A 20,257-nucleotide genomic window follows, 5' to 3' on the forward strand; every position below is an offset into this window, starting at 1 on the left:
CTCTGTCTCTGCCACAACGTGGTAACAAGCATGTTGATAATCTCAGCACTCTGGAGACTGGGGCAGGAAAATTAGTTTTCAAGGTTATTTCAGATACACTGGAAGAAATTCAAGGCCAACCCGGAACACATGAGAAGAGTCTGGGGGGTAGGAGGGAGCATTTATTACTCTCAGAAGCACTACTGAAGAGAAAAGCTATTCACGTCGGAAAATTCTATCAAAGTAGATTCTTCTAGGACCAGGCTACCGTACACAAGACATCGACTATTTTTCACCCCCTTTTCATTCACTTTGTAATATAGTTAACATAATGTCAAATAAAGGAAAACAGAGAGAAACGAATAGCCCTTCCAGACAGCGAGTTTAGGTCAGTACAGTAACAGAAAGTGCGTGAGCCTTAGAAAGCAACGCCCACCTCCTTCCCCAAAGGAGCAAGCTAAAGCCCGGGACAGAAAAAAAAAAAAAAAAAAAAAAAAAAAGTGTCTCACGGCTGCGCATGCGCAGAGAGGAGACCTGCAGGGAATTTTTTTTTTTTTTTTTAGGATAACGCCCCGCCCCTGCTTCCTGCCTCGGCCGCGCCCGGCGCCGGTCCGGAGGTGGTCACTTCCGCCGGGGCGTGTGCACTGAATCCGGGTCAGCTGCTGCCGCCCGGACTGCAGCTGAGACCGACCGGGAAAAGCTGGGCCCGGTCTCCACAGCCGACCAAGGGCAGCGGGCTTTGCCCGGCGCCGCTTTCTGCGACCTGGCCGTCAGCCCCACGTCGCCGGCCTGGAGGGGCAAAGAGGACGAGGGGGCCGCGGCTTCCTCTGGGGTGAGCGCGGCCGGGGTAGCGGGCCGGGCTACGGCGCAGCTGGAGGGCTACGGGAGGATCGGCAAGGCCAAGCGGGGTCGTCGGCCGTGAACTGGCGCGTTCGCGTTCCGGGTCCGAGCTCTGCCGGGCCCCGCCCTGCCTCGGACGCTGATGCCAGTCTCGCGCCCCCTTCCTTTTCCGTCTGTGGCAGAGAGCCTGGGGCGGAACCTCCCGGTTCCTGGCTTCCCCTAGCCACGTTTGTTCCGTGTTCCTAACCGGCGTCTGTCCGGAGCAGAACAAAGAAACTTGGGCGTGTAGTGCACCCCGTAGCCTCGGGGGGGGGGGGACGGACTCAGACTGCATACACTAACAGCGTCCTATAAGTCATCAGGGCTCTCTTGAACCTTCCTGTAGGTGATAGCCTAGGGTAAGATACGCATACGTCAATGCCCGATCCTTGGTTGTTCTCAGACACTTAACACCTTCATTTAAATACCGGCCAGGATGCTTTGGATTGCTAGGTGCATCTGATGCCACTGAAGAATTCTTCCTAGGTCTTGTTCAAGCAGAAACTTACTTGGATCTGTATTACATTACTTCGAAACTTCCTTTGTCCTGGGAACTCTTTGAGGACACAGATTTTGCTGTATGTATCAAGGTATTCCTGGTGCCTTCCATCTGCGGTTGCATCGTAATATTGCTTTCTTTAGCGTCATTTTTATTTTAATTAGGATGTTTTCCCTTATACTTGAATACCCCCCCCTTCAATGAAGTGCACGTTTTTCTTAAGACTTATTAGAATACTTTAACTGTAGAATTCCTTTTTTTTCCTCAAAAGTTTTTTTTTTTTTTTAATGTGTCTGTGTTATGTGGTGTAGGCGACTGCAGAGGGCCTCGGAACCCCTGGAGCTGCTGCCATTGTAGGCTGGTGTGGTGGGAACTGAAATAGGGTCCGCTGAAGAGCAGCAAGCATGCTTAACCACTGACCCATCCCTCTAGCCCTCACTTACAGAAACTCTGTAATTCATGAGTGGATGTTTCTTCAAAGTTAGAGTTGAAATTACCTAGTTAAGTTACCCTTATGTTTGGTTGCCTTGCACCTTTTTTTTGCTTGGTTCTTAATCTCTATCTCGAAATGCTGCTATTCTTAGGTCTTTGCTAGCTTGCTGAACTAGGAAATGTGAGGTGTGTGCATGGAGTAGGAACTAAATTACCATAAGACCAACATAGTTAACACCTTTAGGTATTGCAGTACCTTTCACACTAACTGTAACCAAACTTGGTTTTATAGACCTATTTGTGGAAGGCAGATCTGCTATAGGTCTGGGAATCAGGATGTCGGGGTTCTGTCTTTTGCCTCTGGTCTAAGCTAAAGGGCTAATAACATTGCATTCTACCTCACACATTTGTTGGTCAGTTGAGGCCCTAACTACTCATTAGTTTTTAATGGGTATAGAAGTAAAGGTGAGAGATACTCTTTGGGGCGGTGGTTCTGATTGTTCGCTCTGTAGCCATGAGAGAAGAGGGCATCTGAAAACAACAGGTATGTTTCTAGATCAGGAGTGTCTTTAGCTGACAGTAATTAGGTCTTATATTAGGATTGCATCCTACAAAGCTAGCAAGCAATATCACAGATAGTCCTGACTTGGCATTATAAACAGTTTCTAACAAGCAGACTGAGATCAGGTGTTAGAGTTTAGTCTACTTAAAGGTGTCAACACATCTCTAATACCTTCTGCAGAGTGATAGTTTAATAAGTGTATTCTTATAGGCGTTTATCCTGTGTGATGTTTTTACAGTTTTGAGAGAAGTTAGCACCATTCTACTTTGTTGATTGTGTGTATGCATGTGCGAACATTGTTGTGGAAGCATTTTGTCCTTGAAAACCCTATGTGATCGTAATAAGGGAGATGGCTCAGTCAGTAAGGGCACTTGCCTAGAAAGCCTGAACCCTGAGTTTGACTCCCAGAACCCACATAAACCAGCTGTAATCCTGGCAGTCCTATAGCAAGATGGAAGGAGGAGACAAGAGAAGCTTCTTGAAGTTCATGGCCAGCTAGCTGGGAGCATGATGCAAGGGAAGAAAGTAGGAGACCCTGCCTCAAAATAAAGTGGACAGAGAGAAACACACCTGAAAATTGTCATTTGACCTCCATTCTTCTGCCAAAGCACACACCACTAACCTGCCCACCATGTATGTGTGTGTGTGTGTGTGTGTGTTTTTAAAAGATAGAATCTTACAGGGATATAATTATACCTTTGGAAACAATGACAAGCAAGTATGAAGATTTTTCCAGGGATTTTTGTTGTGGTTAATCTTCAGGGCCATATAGGCTATTCATAATAAATGAAAATAAATCAAACAGAACCTTTTGTGTAAGTGTAGGCTTTCTGTCTCTGTGTTTGGTTTCAGCATGCACAGCAGTTACTTAGACCTATTCTAGGAGTAGTGTTTAAAGTACATGACAGTAAAGTTACGATGGAAACTGTCAAGTCACAGCCTACATAGGTCAAAATAGGATCCTAATACTTAATTCTGCTCACCTTCCTAAACTGCTTGTGGCTTCCCTTCTCTGCTTGCTCGGATTCACACCTCCCCTCTGAAGTTGTGTAGGTAGGAATCCATCATCTTTGATTTTAACCTGACTAGGGTCAAAGGCTGTTGATTTTATTGTGACTGCTGCATATAATGCCATGAAGAGATGCTAACAAGCTACCCAGGTATCAGATTATTTATGTGGAAGTATGTTATTTTGCCAAGTAGTGTATTAAAGTACTGTTTCTGTATTCTAACATTTTAAAGTTCTAAAAGTAAAACTGGGAAGGCAGTGGACTTGGGAGTCAGAGGCATCCGATTCCCTCCAGAGCAGTTCTGCTTATTTCCACGCCTCTCTTGCTGTTTCCTGTTCCTACAGTTGCTTGGTGATAAAGTGCTTCCAAGAACAGAACTCAATTGTTGGCTTTGTTTTTATCTACCTAGTCTGCTACCCCCAAAGTTCTTGGTGAAATGGTGGAGTTAGTCTGTCTCTCTCTGTTCCTTCTTTGTTTAACTAGCCTAGATAATTGTCCCTCCCCATAACTAAAAATCCATGATAATATATGGAGGTGTGTGAACAGCACATGACCAAGAACATGAAAGTAAAATTGAGGAAGTTGGCTGCAAGGGCTCAAGGACTTGGGCTTTCCATATTTGCTTATGCTGCTGAGAATAGAACCCAGGGCACTGGGCAGGCAGTGTCTGAGGCCCAGCCCTGTTTTCCAGTTTTATTTTGTAAAGGCTCAGGCTTGTCTTGAACATGCAGTCTTCCTGCCTCGGCCTCTGAGGTAGCTGGGATTACAACCCTGTATATCAGGAGGCCCCTTTCTGTTGTTTTGTTTTAGTTGTGTTAAACAAGGATCTAGCTACATAGCCCAGGCTAGTCTCCATCTCAACAGCAATCCTCTTGTAGGCCCCAAAGTACTAGGATTGCAAACCTGAACCTCCTGACAGTTTTGAAGGAGTTAGTCTTCAAGTCATAAAGCAGCTAAGAAGCATTTTTACAAGAGAAATGTTTCTTCTAACAAAGAATAATTTTGCCAACTGTAATTTATATTGCATGTATTTATATTCTCACAAAGTATTCTCATAACATTTTTTAAGGGAAACTCATAATACCTATTTATATAGTTCAGAAAGCAAAAGAAGCTTAAAGGGTTGACCAAGGCTTGCCCAGTTCTGGTGTGCCTCCACTGTGAAGCCCATAATATGCTGAGCGTTGTGCTGAGATTAATGTATTGATTACAACTGTCAGTTCCTGCTATTACTCCTGAGATTTTTTTTTTCTGGTTATTTAAAAAAGATACCTAGAATATTCTGATTCTCTCCACCCCATCCCCAATACCCAGTAGAAAGATGGGATAAGACCGTGGGAACTCTTCTGGTTATTTACCCAGCCAGTAGTTCAGTAACAGAAAGTTGGCATGTTACCTTTTTTTCCTGTACTAATAAAAAGATTTATAAAAATATAAGCCCTTTGAGACCTTCCCAAGTATAAGTAAGTACTCAAGTTGGGAGGTAGAGAGACTCTAGTCATTGGAGGAATGAATCTAGTTTGCTGTATGAAACTTAACAATTCAGGGATTTAATTTCCTTTAGTTTGTTTTTAGAATATCATTTGATATGAATGTGAATGGTTCTCATTTATTAGAAAGGTTTTGGGTTCTGTTTTGTTTGCTTGTTTGTTTGTACATGGTTTTTTACAATCGGGTATTAGAGAAGGGTATGGGTGTGCTGCTTGGGCATGCTGCCCTTTCTCTGTGTCAACCACTTGGAACTACTACTACTTTGTTTTAGTTTTATCTATTTTTGTAGTTCCAGTTATGCTGTGTGGCTCTTAAGAAAAATTCAAAACTAGACATCCTGCCAATACCTGTAGTCCAAGAACTCAGGAGGCTGGAACAGAAAGGTCACAAGTTTGATGGCAGTCTAAACTAAAGGGCAAGGATGTGTCTCAGGGATAGAGAATTGTGTGGTAGTACTGTCTGTAGAAGCTTGCTCAGTTGATTCCTGACGTAAATGAGTTGACAGGATTTGCCAGCTGCTTCTGTTGTACTTTTTACCAACTGATAGTCATGACTTTTTTAAGATTTTTTTTTTTATTTTATGTATGATTGTTTTATCAGCATGTTTGTGTGTCATACTCTTGAAGGTCAAAAGAGGGTGTGTAGCCCTCCTGAAACTGGGGTCTCAAGTGGTTGTGAGCCATCATGTGGGTGCTGGGAATTGACCATCTCTCTAGCCTCTCTTCATTCTGTATCTCAGCTGTCTTATTCTGTCAGACAGAAGGTGAGTCGGTGCAGAAAAGCCAAGATTAAACTTTGGGGCATGACTTAAAATAGAAAGTTACATATGTGACAGCATCAGTAGCTTACGCCCTGAGCTCTACAAGAGAGGCATGGTACAAATGGGAAGTACATCTGAAACCAGTATAATTCATCTACTGGACAGACTCCTGAATAGACTCTAAGTGACCTAAAAGTGGTAAGGAGGAGCTGTAAACACTGCATAGCACTGGACTCTGGTGAGTATGCATGCACGTGTAACATGCTAGTTGCTTCTAGATCCACCCCTGTGCAGAAGACAAAAGGCTGATGTATTATTCTATGATAGAGATGCCATTTATCTGCAATAGGTCAAGTTTCATAACCAGACGACTGAACTAAAGCCTCTGTGGCTGTTGGCATGGAGATGTGAGCTTCAGGAGAGATTACTACACCTTTGCAGCAGGTGAAGTGCAAAGTGGAACTCAAACTGGTGTTCATCTTCTTTCTTTCCTTCTTTCTCTTTCTTTTTTTTAAAGATTTATTTATTATTTTATAAGTACACTGTAGCTGTCTTCAGACACATCAGAAGAGGGCGTCAGATCTCATTATGGGTGGTTGTGAGACACCATGTGGTTGCTGGGATTTGAACTCATGACCTTTGGAAGAGCAATCAGTGCTCTTACCTGCTGAGCCCACTCACCAGCCCCCTACATCTTTTTTTTTTTTTTTTTTTTTTTTTTTTTTTTTTTTTTTTTTTTTTTTGGTTTTCCGAGACAGGGTTTCTCTGTGTAGCCCTGGCTGTCCTGGAACTCACTCTGTAGACCAGGCTGGCCTTGAACTCAGAAATCCGACTGCCTCTGCCTCCCAAGTGCTGGGATTAAAGTTGTGCGCCACCGCCACCCCCCAGGTGTTCATCTTTCTTTCTCCCTTTTCTCTCTCAGGACCTTGGCTGCCTGGACTGCCAGGAGCTGGAAGTTGACATTGAGTCTAGGCTGAGGATGGAAGGTGTGGAGCTGAAGGAAGAATGGCAGGATGAAGATTTTCCAATGTGAGCAGTACTTTTTATTAAACGGATTTGGAACAAAACATCAGAATTTCTTTAATGAAATGTCAGCTCATGAATATTGAGCTTCTTTAAAAAGAAGGTTATAAGCAATCACTGGATACTAGGAAATGAAAGTTATTTTCTACCAAATATGTGGCTGGTTATCTTTTCATATTTGTTTTAGTCATTTCAACTTCAGGTTTTAGGGAGCTGTGCTTTAAGCTAAAGTCTTAGGTTTTGGAGGACTGGGCAGTCAGCTCTCTGCAAAAATGAATAGAGTGCCAGGCATGGTAGTGTCTACTTGTAACTCCAGCACTGTAGAGATGGAGACCAGATCCCCAGGCTTGCCTGCCAGTCAGTCTGGGCTATTTGATTAATCCCAGGCTGGTGACAAATGGTCTCAGATGGTGGACAGCCCCTGAGAAACATCTGAGATTATCTCTGACCTCAACGCACACACAAACTGGTTGGTAGAACTTACAAAACATAGCTTTAGTCCTTATAACTGTGACATTTTAATGGATCTTTGAGCTTCAAAGCAATTGTTTTTAATTTCTATTTTAAAGAGCTTATCTATGTCTTCTAGACCTTTACCAGAAGATGACAGCATTGAAGCAGATATACTCGATGTAACTGGTCCAGACAGACAGCCTGGTAAGAATTTGTGTTACTTTTGAATACATTTCTTTATATATACAGAAAGAGAAAAACCAACAACATTGAGCTTTTTTTCTTTCTTTTCCCCCCTGATAGAGGGGGTCAAAGGGCAAATTTTGGAATCCTTGAGAAATTTAACTTTATAAAAAATATACCTTTGGTTTTAAGAAAATTTTACAAGAAGCAAAAGAGACTACTTAATAAGAAATGACTATAAAGGCAGCCTCTGTTCTTTAAAAGGAAATTGATACATTCTTGATCTCATGACAAAGAAGCAGTAGTAAACGATTCTTTTAAGAAGAGACCATGCCATTCTCCGAGTCCACTCAGACATCTCACAGTGCTTGTAATTAGTTCTCTGGGCCCACTATCCTCTTCTGGACTCTGCCCCCTGCACTCAGGTGCATATACCCACACACAGACATGTATGCACATACTTAAAAATAAATTGGGTCTGGAGAGATGGCCTAGCAGTTAAGACACTTGCTGCTCCTGCAAAGAACCCAGGTTCAATTCTTAGCATCCATATTGCAGCTCACAGCCATCTATAACTGCAGTTTCAGGGGATCTGAGGATCTCTTCTGGCCTCCTCAGGCACTGCACAAAAGTGGTGTATGGACATGTATGCAAGCAAAGCACCCGTGCACATAAAGTGAAAACAGTAGGGTAAAAATGCACCTTTAAAAAGCAGCAGCAGTGACCACAGCCAGGCTTCATTAATTAATACTGTAGAATTTTCTTTTAAATGTTTTCTCAAGAATGAAGTGACTAAAATGTTTCTCTTCGAAATGGATCATCTGAGTAGTCCAGTCTTCTTCCTTGTTTCCAATTTCAGGCTCATTAGAAGTTAATGGAAACAAAGTACGGAAGAAACTAATGGCCCCAGACATCAGCCTGACCCTGGATCCTGGTGAAGACTCTCTGTGGTCGGATGATTTGGATGAAGGTGGAGAAGTTGACCTGGAAGGCTTAGACACTCCATCAGAGAACAGTGATGAGTTTGAGTGGGAAGGTAATTCACTCTCTTTATATGAGCTTTGTGAATGAATGTTTATATTAAACAGTATTTACCATGGTGTTCTCTTTAGAAAAAGTAGGATATGGCCAAATCTTAAACATAAAGCCTGCTAAAATCCGTTGAAGGATTTTGTTTGAAATTTGTTATTTTTTCTGCAGTTCCTAAGTTTGTTTCTAAAGTAGAAGATTATGAAAGTACTTGAAGTTTTCAAGACTAGATTATGCAGGTAGCTTTCTTTTAGTTTTGTTTTGTTTTTCCTTTCTTGCCCAATATTGTATAGTTTTGATTTTTCATAGTTGCTTCCAAAGTATTGCCTAATATTCTAGTATATTCTTGTCAGTCAATCTAGGAGGGGAAAAGATCCTCTAAAGAGACATAAAAAATATGCTTAAAAAATACCTATGGGGCTGGGCATGGTGGCACATCCCTTTAACACCAACCCTGCAGAGGCAAAAGCAGGAGGATCTCTTGAATTCCAGGCCAGCCTGGTCTACATAGTGAGTTCAGTAACATCCAGGAGGACATAGATCCTGTCACAGATGATAACAGTAACTATCTAAGCACTGGCAGAGAAGGTGCTGAGGACAGCTGGACTTGTAAAGCTATGTCTAGAAGTAGTGAGTGCTCAGCCCAGTCTGACATCGCTATTCTAGTTAGTTGGTGTGTGTGTTGCTTTGTGTGCTTTCTAGAATTAGGCAGTAGTTGATTATGATATTTAGACAGATGTTAATAATCTTTTTGTTTCATCTTTAAAGTGAATTTTGCAACAAAACTGTACTTAAAAAGGTAGACAAATAGGTAATGAAGAGTGATACTCTAGCTTTTGTTCTTTCTTTTCCCTTCCCTGTTTACTGGTTCCATAAGCAGCCCAGTAAGAAGCAATCTTTTATACAGACACTGAAATAGTTTTCTGCCTGTGTGTTTTGTCTCTTCTCTCCTTAATGCTGCTGTAGTCATTTCCTGGAAGGATATTTTCCGTTAACAGCTTTGTCTTGGAAACAACTAACATGCAGTAGGTTTCCCTTCCCCCCATCTTTTGGTAAGGACTGTCATACTAAAGTTTTGAAAATCATTGCTTCATTTTAAATCAACTAACCTGCAATCTGCAAACATAAATTACACATAATCATTGGAGCTTTGGCTAGTGTTAATTTACGTAAATTTTTGCATGTGTTCTTCAGAAGTACATGTCTGCTTTATAAAACTGATCAAAGGGAAAGCGATCACTGAGTAGTTAACCACTTTCTATCTCGTATTACAGTGTTTTATAATTAGTGTATGTGCTAAAAAACACTCAGATAGTTACTAGAAGTAAGCTGTATTAGTAACTCTAATGGACACTGTTGTCCTGAATGAAATCTGGAAAGACATGAAAGGCAGTAAGATTTTGATTGCTCTACTTTCCTATACCTAATGTAAATGTTGCACTATAACTTGGTGCTTTGTCGCATTGGGCAGTAGAAAGTTCAAGTAAGCTGATTCTAAAGACATAAATTGGCCTTAAGTAAGAACAGGCCTTTTCTTGTTACAAAGGTGATGATGTCAGCTTATATATTGAAAATTCTTTGTAAATAATTGTTTGTGGTGGTGTGCACCTTATACTCCCAGATGCTTGGAGACTAAAGCAGGCTCACCTGAGCCCAGAAATGTGAGGCTAGCCTGAGGAGCCCACAGCACACCAAGAAGGCAGGAAAAACTTGGAGTAATCTAGATAGTAAAGTGGTTAACATACAGTTTTGATTTTTATTGTGTAAATAACAGTTTGTGATTCAAAAGCCTTTTATTTTAACAGATGATCTTCCCAAACCCAAAACTACTGAAGTCATTAGGAAAGGCTCAGTTACTGAATACACAACCACAGAAGAAAAGGACGATGGACGCCGCTGGCGCATGTTCAGGATTGGAGAACAGGACCACAGAGTGGACATGAAGGCAATCGAACCCTACAAAAAAGTTATTAGCCATGGAGGTGAGGGTTAGGGCAAATCCTCTGGAACTTTAGATGGAGTGTACAAAATCTAAGGCTGTCAAAAAATGTGCCTAGAGATAGTAGCTTGTTTTGAAAGAAAAAGAAAAATTCTCAGACATTTTGATTTCAAAAGATGAATGCTTTGTTTTAATTTTTTTAAATATAGATGTGTGTTTTGCCTGTATGTATGTCTGGACACCACCACTTGGGTACCTCATGTCTCCATGGAGGCCAGAAGAGGGCATCAGATCCTCTGGAACTGGAGTTAGAAAATAGAAAATGGCTGTGAGCTTCCATGTGGTTGCTGGGAATCAAACCTGAGTCCTCTGGAAGAATAGCAGTGCTCTTAGCTTCTGAGCTGTCTCTCCAGTCCAAGGATTATAAAGGTTTAAAGTGAAATGATAAAAGGACAACTAAGAATTACTTATATAAGAGCTGGAAAGATGGGTCAGCAGTAAGATTACTGGCTGCTCCTCCAGTGAACCCAAGTTCAGTTCCCAGCACCCACATGATAGCTCTCAGCCATCTGCAACTCCAGTCCCTTGGGATCCAATACCTTTTCATGGCTTGGAGGGGCACTTATACAAATAACTTTTAAACAGTGTTTTTATGTGTTTACTGTAAGTTTTAAAAGTATAATAGTTTCAACCTGTATGTTGACTGCTTTAAAAAGGAGTTAGTTTTTTGAACCCTTTGCAACATTTACACTTTACTTAAATTAGTTTACTTAACTAATACAGTTAGATGACTTTCAACAAAAGCATGTTTGTCTCTCAGTATATTCAACTATGTACATTTATGCACATATAGGTACAACCCATGCTCATATAGAACATTTCACTTTGTCCAGGAACCTCTCCACCTTTCCAGTGAGTCCATCCTCTAATAACCACTACTCACAATCTAGCCCACAGTCAGCTTTGCCTCTGTGTGCTGTGTGACTGGTCTCGCAGTGTGCACTTCTTGTCACTCAGCATGTTTCTGAGCAGCTACATCCATGTCATGGGTCTAGTTTATTCTCTATCACTGAATATTTCATGGCCCAAATAAACTGTGTGCATCTGCTGCAGGGTTGGGTGCTGAGTTGTTTGCAGTTTGTTATATGACTGGGATGCTGCAGTGTTGGCACAAGCCTCGTGGGCTTTGTAAGGCTTAGACTTGACTTCAGCTTTTCATTCACAACTCAACTAGCTCAGTGGAGCACAGTTTGTTTCATTTTGAGATACACAGAAATAGTTCATTCCCCTAGGAGACTTGCAAGTCAGTCAGAAACTGTAACTGTCACTCTGTTAGTCTGATCATACAATCTAGGAGTTCTCCTAGGTGCTGTGTAAAATAGTGTCCACATTTTCCCAGTCAGAGTGCATACAGTTCACTCTGGATAAAATGTGTTATAGTCTCAAAATCCAGACACTGGCCAGATGAGCTTTTCTTAAGAAATTGTTCCTACTTAGTTTGCTTTGCCAGCTGCATCTCTTGCTCATCCCTACAGTCATTGTTCATCTGGAAGCTCTGCATTCACATATACATAGTTAAAAATGATAATAATCCTACAGAGTAAAATTATACCAAAGACTTTACCCTTCTTTTTTCTTCCCAGGCTATTATGGGGATGGCTTAAATGCCATTGTTGTATTTGCTGTCTGTTTCATGCCTGAGAGTGGTCAGCCTAACTATAGATATTTGATGGACAATCTCTTTAAGTAAGTATGGCTTTTGGGAGGCCATGTTCAAGACAGGGTTTCTCTGTGTCACCTTGGCTGTCCTAGAACTCACTCTGTAGCCCAGGTTGGCCTTGAACTCACAGAGATCTGCCTGCCTCTGCCTCCTGAGTGTTGGATTAAAGGCATGAGCCACCCCTGCCCACCTAAGTAACTATATATTAGCAAAATATTTGAACAGAATTCTGAACTGATTAGACTCATAATTTATGCAAATCTTGTAAAAACTAGAAAGAAAGAAGCCAGCTTGATGGTACAGACCAAAGGGAGAAGGATCACAAGTCGATGGCATGTCCAAACTATTTACAGTTCAAGGTTAAGGCCAACCTGGACAACCTAATAAGACCTTGCAGCAAAATAAAATGTCAAGAAGAACTGGGGATACAGTTCAGTGCCTGCTCTGGCCTGGCAGATACATGAATTCCATCAGGCAATAACAGTAACAACATATAGAAGTCACCCTATGTCTTAGTCCCCAGGTCTTTATTTTTAGCGTTATAAAACTGTATTTTCCAACTCAGAAAAAAAGTTGCATTTTAAAATTAGTATAGATTATCTCATCCAACTTCAGTATTTAGAAACATATTGCTTAAAAAGGTAACTGACCATCTCAAAATTATATGACCAAATTACTTATGTCACTGGGACTTGACCTAGTGAACTGACAAGTCACTCTTTTTTGTGGCTTAATGCAGTTTTTCATTTGTACTGTGAAGCTCACAATTACACACAGAGAAAAGCTGAGCGTGCCATGCCCCGGTCCCACTTGTCTCCTGACCACACACACTGCCATTCAGGCTGCAGGATTTGTTGTGACTTTGTTTTAAACAGTCCCAGCATCACCTACTGCAGGTGCTTGCTCTTAACTGTGGAAAAAGGGAGGGAACTGTGTTCATTTAGGAGCCTGTTCAGTCCTGAATGGTGATGTCTAAGACATGTACTTGATTTGTTTTTATAGATATGTTATTGGCACTTTAGAGCTGTTGGTAGCGGAGAACTACATGATCATTTACTTAAATGGTGCGACAACTCGAAGGAAAATGCCCAGTCTGGGATGGCTCAGGAGATGCTACCAGCAAATTGATAGACGGTGATGTAGACTTGGCTGAGAGATTTTTACAGTAGTTTTATTAGATTAAAGTATACTTTCTGTTGCCATTTAAAGATAACTTCTTTGGTTGTGCTTGACAACTTCTGAATGTTTTTATTTTTTTAAAGATGACACTGAACAATGTCATGGTAAATAACTTGAGTCTGCTTTTATTAAGAGTGACTTTAATTCTTCAAAACAGATAAGATTGTTCTCCATTCTTTCTTATGCCATTTGGAACACATTATTTAATATTCATCTTGGAAAAGGTTGAACAGTGTCCCTCTGCTGTGTACTGTACTGTGGGGCCAGTGCAGATGCACAAGTCCTGTGTGGAAACCAGGAGTCACCTAAGCTTACTGCTCAACTGCTGGCCTCTTTGTTTGTTAAGACAGTTTCTAGCTCAGACCTAGAGCTAATAAGCCAGGTACCTAGAGAGTTCCAGCACTGAGATTACATACCTACCACACCATTCACTTCTTTTTTATATGGGTTCTGAGGAATGAGACCTAGGTCCCCATGCTTACAGTGCAGGCACTGGACCAAGTCATTGCCCAACTCTCTGGTTTCTTAAAGAAAGTTTCTATTCTATAGTTCCAGCTCTAGTTTTTCAGAATAAACACTAAAAATGTGTTTGTCTTAAGTCTCATTTGTCCACACCAGTGGAGCAACTTTAATCTTGCTAATGATTCAGTTTTGCCTTAGTTGATTCAAGTGGTTTACCCTGACTTGTTAATAGGTTTCTTTTTATAAACATGTTCATGGTCTTCTGTGATTTTTTTTTTTTTATATATATACATACAAATATCTAAAAAGAAGCTTTTACTTTATAGTGAGACTTTTTAAATCTCAAAACATTATTGGTTCTGACTCCTGGGCTCACTCCTTTGGTTTTCTCTGCCCTATCCCCCTTCCTTACAAGTTAGTGCTTTTCATGATATTGGAAGCAAATGCCAGTTTCTCCCTAGATTTGAACAGAGAAATGGTTTACTTTTATGTTCAGTATCAGCTCTTTCCTTGCTGGGTCAGTGTGGATGCTAGGAGACATTTGAAAGTAGGCAAAATAAGACATGAATTTGGACAAACTAAATAAATTCTATTTCACAATGTAGGAGGGATGTTTAGAACTCAAGAATGTATTTTCTTGTCTCTAGAAGTATTATGCTTAAGTGAAAATTTTTGGTGATTTTTTTTTCATCTATTTTTTTACAAACTTGCATTATACTTATGTCTAAGGGATTTTTTTGTGCTATAATTTATAGAAATTTGTATAATCTTTTTTTCTTTTTGTCTTCAGATTAAGGAAAAACCTAAAGTCTCTAATCATTGTGCACCCATCTTGGTTTATCCGAACACTTCTGGCTGTTACAAGACCATTTATCAGGTAATTTTCTGAGTGTGTATTTTTTAAAAAAAAGTATATTGTATTTAAATGTCAGTTTTATGTGTCAGAAGTACTGAGATAATTGTTTGTATTTTCTTCTCCAGTTCAAAATTCAGTCAGAAAATTAGATACGTCTTTAATTTGGCAGAACTGGCAGAGCTTGTTCCCATGGAGTATGTTGGCATACCAGAGTGCATCAAACAGTACGTTTCCCCTACTTTCCTTGTCATCCTGTTTCTGTGCAAGAGAAGTGCTTTTCTGTCTCACTGTATTCTAGAGTATGGGGTTTGTAAGGAAGAAGTAGAGAAGAACCTGTTTTCCCCACAGCTTCCCCTTACAGCACCATGTTTATATAACTAGAGGTGATTGCCACTCATGAATCCTTCTATATGTTACGTGCTGTTTACAGTCTGAGAGATGACTTCCTGAAGAGGCAGTCCTGTAGAGTAACTTCTCTACTTGACATATTACTCTCTCATGTGGAATGAGTTTATCATATTACTGAAGGAACTCATATTGCTAAAGAAACGAGTTGTTCCTTAAATCAACTTGGTCTTATTATTTTCCAGAAACTAGAATTTTCTGTTTCCTCGTTCACTTCCACCCACCCACCTGCCTCTAAGGGACTTGGTGAGACTGTTGTTGAACACTTGGCATTACAGTGCTGTGGTGCAGGAAGGGCTTCTCTGACTGTTAGGCTCAGGGTCTAGGCTCAGGTGTATCTGAACCAGAGTTTATTGAGTTGGTTTTTATTCTCTACACCATGTTAAATGTTAGCATTGCATATTTGTACCTACACAGTTACACGTTCAGTCTTTTTTTTCTTTAATCTCAAAATGCGCATTTACTGAAATAACTCTTCCCTACCAAGGTATGAAGAAGAAAAGTTTAAAAAGAGACAAAAAAGGTACATGCACACCTTGACTGGGTTGCATCTAGACTAGTCCATTTGCATCGCACAGACTAACCCTGCTGCTAGTTGGTTAGCTTGCAAACAGAGAATAGCATTTGTAAATATAAATGTCGCCCAGAGCCCAGTACAGGGCAAACCCCATGCTCCTCCTGCTCAATATGAGCATGCTTAATGCGTGTGTTCGCATCAAAGCCCTCCCACTCTGTGTGCTGAACCCAAAGAAATGACTGGCAGCCCTGGTTAAAATCCCAGACCTTTGGAAACTTTCACATTTTGCTTTTGAAATAGGTATACAGACATTTTCAAGCAACAGCGTATTCCCTTGGGGTCGATGATTATATTTGCAATGCATATACTCTTTGGCTAACCAACATTGATTTTCTTTATATGCTTAAATTAAATAGCCTGCTAACCAGTCAAACTCTACATGTGATAAAATACCTAAAATTCAGTGTACCATTTAACAGTTAAACACTCTGCTTTCTACTTTAAATTTAATTTTGAATACTTCTGCTTTGAGTGTAACAACCTTTCATTTGTTAATGTCTTAGCATAAAGATGAAAGGCAGAGTATAAAATAGTTTACCATTTTATATAGAAGTTTAGAAAAGTATAAGCCTTGGGAGTTTTTGTTTTGTTCTGGATTTGCTCTTACGCTATGTCTCAGGCTGGCCTCTCTTTCACAGTCTCTGCTTCAGTATCCAGATGTGAGGTTGTGGCTCTTCACCATCACACCCCACTGTTAATACATTTTATTTTATTTTTAAATTTTAACAACAGCATTAGCAAAATGTCACTTAATATGATCTTAAAGACTAAGATAAGAGATTTATTTACATGTGTTACTTTAACCATCTGTGGGACCAGTTAGAATCTTTGCTGGTATAATCTTATTTTTGAACAGTTTGATTCTTTTGTTGAGAACACAGCTAACCATTTAAGAGTTATTTCTGTGTAGCACTTAACAGTGTAAACAAGATTCACTAACCATGTGTAAAGCAGTAATAGGGCCTGCTTTTCTCTCTAGGCAGTGCTGTGTATATGCCTGATGAGTGGATGAAACAAAATATCATCGATAACCTACCTTCTAGACTTTAAAATGACTTACTGGGAGTTGGGGCTGGCAAATGCCTTTAATCACAGCACTTGAGAGACAGAGACTGACAGATTCTGTGAATTGAGGGCAGCCAGGTCTACATAGTGAGTTTCAGGAGCTGGGAGGAAGGGCACTGAGAGAGAGAGAAAGGGGGACCGTGGGGGAAGGGGGGAGGTGGATGTGTGCGTGCGCTCTTTTGTTGAGGAAATGTTCTGGTAATAACCCTCTAAAAAAGGTTTTAGTATTTTATTAGCTGTCAGAAGTAATCCAGGCATCACGTAAAAAGTAAACTTAATGTTTTATTTCTGTTGTTTGAAAGCATTCGCAGTTAATTCCATCCTGAGTATCCTGAGTATTCCTCCCTTGGAATCCCTTCTGCTTTCTCACCTTTCCTTAGACTATGTTCTCCTGCTTAATATATATATTAATATATAATAATATATATAGTCATTTATCTTGGATTTTTTTTCCCATTTTGCTTGTGTTCAGTCCTCAGTAGGGTCATTACAGATATCTTTCAGCACTTAATTCTTATAAAACTTCCTTTAGTATTAAAAAGGTGATTTTTAATACTAAATAAAAGGAGAAATTAAAGGAGAAATATTTGTTTAATTAGCTTTAAATACAGAAATATGTTTAAGGCAAAACTTGGGGTGGTAGATGTGGCAAGTGGTTAAGTGGAACTCAGGTGTTCCCAGAATTTGCTAGAAACTAAGGATTGAAGTATAGTCTTTTTAAATGTTTTACCTGTTTTCTTTCTGTAACGTGGTGTCCTGTGGCCAGGCAGCTGTCACCAGTGCCTACAATTACTTCTTAATAGTAGTTCATATTTTAAAAAATCAGTTGTATATTATAGCCCTTAAAAAGAATATTAGCTAATCTTTGATGCCAAGATAATATATTTGTACAACAGACCAGGGCTTTTTACTTTTGATTGACAGGTAATTAGGTGATTGTAGGAATGGAAACAGGTGTGAAAAGGACCGTCCTACTCTGTACTAGTGTGACTTACATATCCCACACCAGCCATTTAAGCTATTACAGAGTCAGTACCGTTACCACATTATCTTCTTGTCTCCAAGAGCATACATTTTCTTAGTACTGCTAGCCAACCAACCATTAATCCAGTGAGACTTTTTAACTCGTATACATACTTCTGAATGTTGAGTCCATATAGTTTACTCTTATAATAAATGAAAAGCATTTACACACAGTGTACCAGTGAATTCCAGAAAATAGTTGCTATTCTGTAATACATAGTTTGGTTCTGGATTTTTAAATATTGATTGTTCAGTTGGTGATTTAAGTTAAACAATCATTTTGAGAGAGTTGATTTTCTTTCAACAGTCTTACCCACTAAACTTCTTGCTGTAGTGGAATTATATACATCATCAGTTCTCAGGATGGTTATGGCTGTGAACATAAAGTATCCTGTGGTCTGGAAGGAAATAGTGACAATGTTTGTATCCTTGCCAGTGTCCTGTTGCTTAGAAAAAAAATCTGTTCCTTTTGGGAAATGTTTGTTTGATTTTTTTTTCCTGCTATATTTTGTTTGCAAGGCTTTGTTTTTTTGTGTTTTTTTTATTTTTAATGGAATAATCTGTGCTAAAAGTAGTCATTTTCAGAAAGAAATCATCTAGTTGCCAGTGTCATGACTGTTTTTAATTAGATGTGTTTTTTTTATTGAACAGAATTGATCAAGAGCTTAATGGAAAACAAGAACCACCGAAAAGTGAGCAGTAAGTTCTGTGTCCAGCCCAGACGACACAAAGAGCACCAGGGAGGCGGGGCTGTAGTGCATCCTAATGCACTCCTGGCTCAAGAGTTTAACAAAATTTACTTGACTTCTTTCCAAATGGACTCTTGTACAAGGGACTGTTCACTGCTGTCATGGTTTGCAACTCTTGAATTTAGCTCTTTGATGACTAATTATATTGTAATCATTTTATATTGCTAAATAGCAAAGAACTACACTTTATATAAAGCAATTTTTACATTTGTTTATTTGAATGATGCATCTTCAGTAAAGTATTTATATACATAAATGACAAAGGAAAGAAATAATATATATTTTTTATGTTGGGGGCAATAATTTTTAGTGTGTACCTATCTCGTGGATGAATATATACAAGTAAATAAGACCACGATTTTAAATGTAAAGTACATGTAAGACATTGTTTTTGTAAATGTTTGGATACATTTCCTGGGTAACTTAGGCTGGGTTGTCCTAAAGCAGGGACAGGTAAACTGATGCCAAGAAGTACCTAAGGTCATGCATGTGGTCTAAGCAGTAGTAGCAGTCTGAGCTCCTCCCTGAAAGCACATTGTTTCTTAATGTGGTAGAAGGGCAGGTGGGTAAACAACTTGCTTTCCTCTCTAAAGACGTGTTAGAACCAGAACTAGAGATTGTGAAAAGCTAGTAGTTAGGGTTTATATATTTGTATATAAGGGACATTTTACTTTACCCAAAGTCAGAACTGTTTAAAAAAGAAAGAAAGAAAGCTCTTAAGATGTGTTCAGTAATGTGACATGAGTTGTGTCGTGTGTGTGAAGCTGTGAGGTGTTGCAGAGGCTTCGATGAGTATTCATGATCAGCTGCATCTGTAGAGCAGAGGGATGCTATTGCAATGCTCTCACAGTGGGCACTTTACCAGAGTACTTCCTCGCCGGCTGTTTGAGCACAGTGCAATTTGGCCTAAGCAGATGGATGGTGTATAGTGCTGTACATGGGTTTATTCTGTAAGGATTGAAGTGCTGCTGCCGTGCACTCAGGACAACATTTGCTGTGTGTAAGCCTTCATTTCATGTGGTTAAGTACCTTGACTGAACATTGAAATAAATATTATTTGTGCCTCCAAGCAGGGTCTAATTACCTTCAAAATCATTCTAAAACAACGAATTTGTCTAGTCTTGTGTCATGGACTTGCCTGGTTTCTACATATTTAGTGTGTATCTGCTTTACAACACCCAGCCCTTCGGGTAAGCTGTTTACAAAAGTGATCTAGCAAAACAACACTGAAGCAGGTGTGAGCTAAGCTTAGGTTATTTTCTCCCATGCTTACTTAGCACATGACCTTCACCATTTTCAGTTTTTAGGATTAAACTTCTATTGCAAAAGAGAGTTTTTCTTTACTTCTTTGTCTTTCTCAGGCATAAATTTGACCTGCTAGATTAAAACCAGTTATGGTCAAGCTGAAAGACTTCCTGGGTAAAACATTTCTCCACAACCTCTCAGCCTAGATCCAGCACTAGTATTATTGCAGTACATTGAGCCAAAACCACCTTACTTGTGTTGATGAAGGAAACTTTGAAAATAACTGTATAGCACCAGGTATAGTGGTATCTGTCTTTAATTCCAAAATTTAGGAGGCACGGGCTGACAGATCTCTGTGAGTTTAAGGTCAGCCTGGCCTACATAGCTGTATAGATACCCCTCTGAACTTACCCCAGGTCATGAGCAGCCTGGAGAATGTCTTAGGGAGCCTCTCACCTATCTCTGTCTCAGAATGGACTGAGCTTTGTCTTTGCTTTTCTTCCACATTAAGTACTTAGATCATCAGTTTCAAAATATAGACAATAGCTTCAGCTTTTTACTGGGTTTTACTTTTTGCAGAAGTGGTTGGTTTGGGGCTTGGGTTTTTTGTTTGTTTTGTTTTGTAAATTTTTAAAAAGTAGAAATAGCCTATATTCAGTTCAAACATGGAGAGTTGGCTCAGCAGTTGTAAGAACACTTCCAAGTTTAGTTTCCCAGCACTTATGGCAGGCAGATCA

General features: G+C 39.9%; 1 protein-coding gene across 4 annotated transcripts; it reads left to right on the forward strand.

Annotated features, from left to right (window-relative positions):
- Positions 1–553: 553 nt before the first annotated feature.
- Bnip2 (BCL2 interacting protein 2) lies at positions 554–19,344 on the forward strand. Of its 4 annotated transcripts, XM_031343516.1 has the most exons (11): positions 554–811; positions 6,535–6,641; positions 7,225–7,292; positions 8,131–8,307; positions 10,106–10,282; positions 11,883–11,985; positions 12,962–13,093; positions 14,391–14,477; positions 14,582–14,680; positions 15,349–15,384; positions 18,178–19,344. In XM_031343516.1, exons 2-11 carry the CDS (start codon positions 6,592–6,594, stop codon positions 18,227–18,229), a joined length of 981 nt encoding a protein of 326 aa, XP_031199376.1. In that variant the 5' UTR covers positions 554–811; positions 6,535–6,591; the 3' UTR covers positions 18,230–19,344. The 4 variants fall into 4 exon arrangements, with proteins under 4 accessions (XP_031199376.1, XP_031199377.1, XP_031199374.1 ...); XM_031343517.1 differs by lacking the exon at positions 15,349–15,384; XM_031343514.1 differs by lacking the exons at positions 15,349–15,384; positions 18,178–19,344 and having other exon boundaries at positions 14,582–15,311.
- The last annotated feature ends 913 nt before the right edge of the window (positions 19,345–20,257 follow it).

Source organism: Mastomys coucha, unplaced genomic scaffold (genome assembly GCF_008632895.1).
Source record: "Mastomys coucha isolate ucsf_1 unplaced genomic scaffold, UCSF_Mcou_1 pScaffold23, whole genome shotgun sequence".
NCBI lineage: Eukaryota > Metazoa > Chordata > Mammalia > Rodentia > Muridae > Mastomys > Mastomys coucha.

Excerpts from the sequence above, each read along its gene's own strand:
- Bnip2 (XM_031343514.1), top strand. The coding sequence starts at position 6,592 with ATGGAAGGTGTGGAGCTGAAGGAAGAATGGCAGGATGAAGATTTTCCA. Across the intron at positions 10,283-11,882 it reads AAAAGTTATTAGCCATGGAG|GCTATTATGGGGATGGCTTA; the intron begins GTGAGGGTTAGG and ends TTTTCTTCCCAG. Across the intron at positions 14,478-14,581 it reads GTTACAAGACCATTTATCAG|TTCAAAATTCAGTCAGAAAA; the intron begins GTAATTTTCTGA and ends TTTCTTCTCCAG.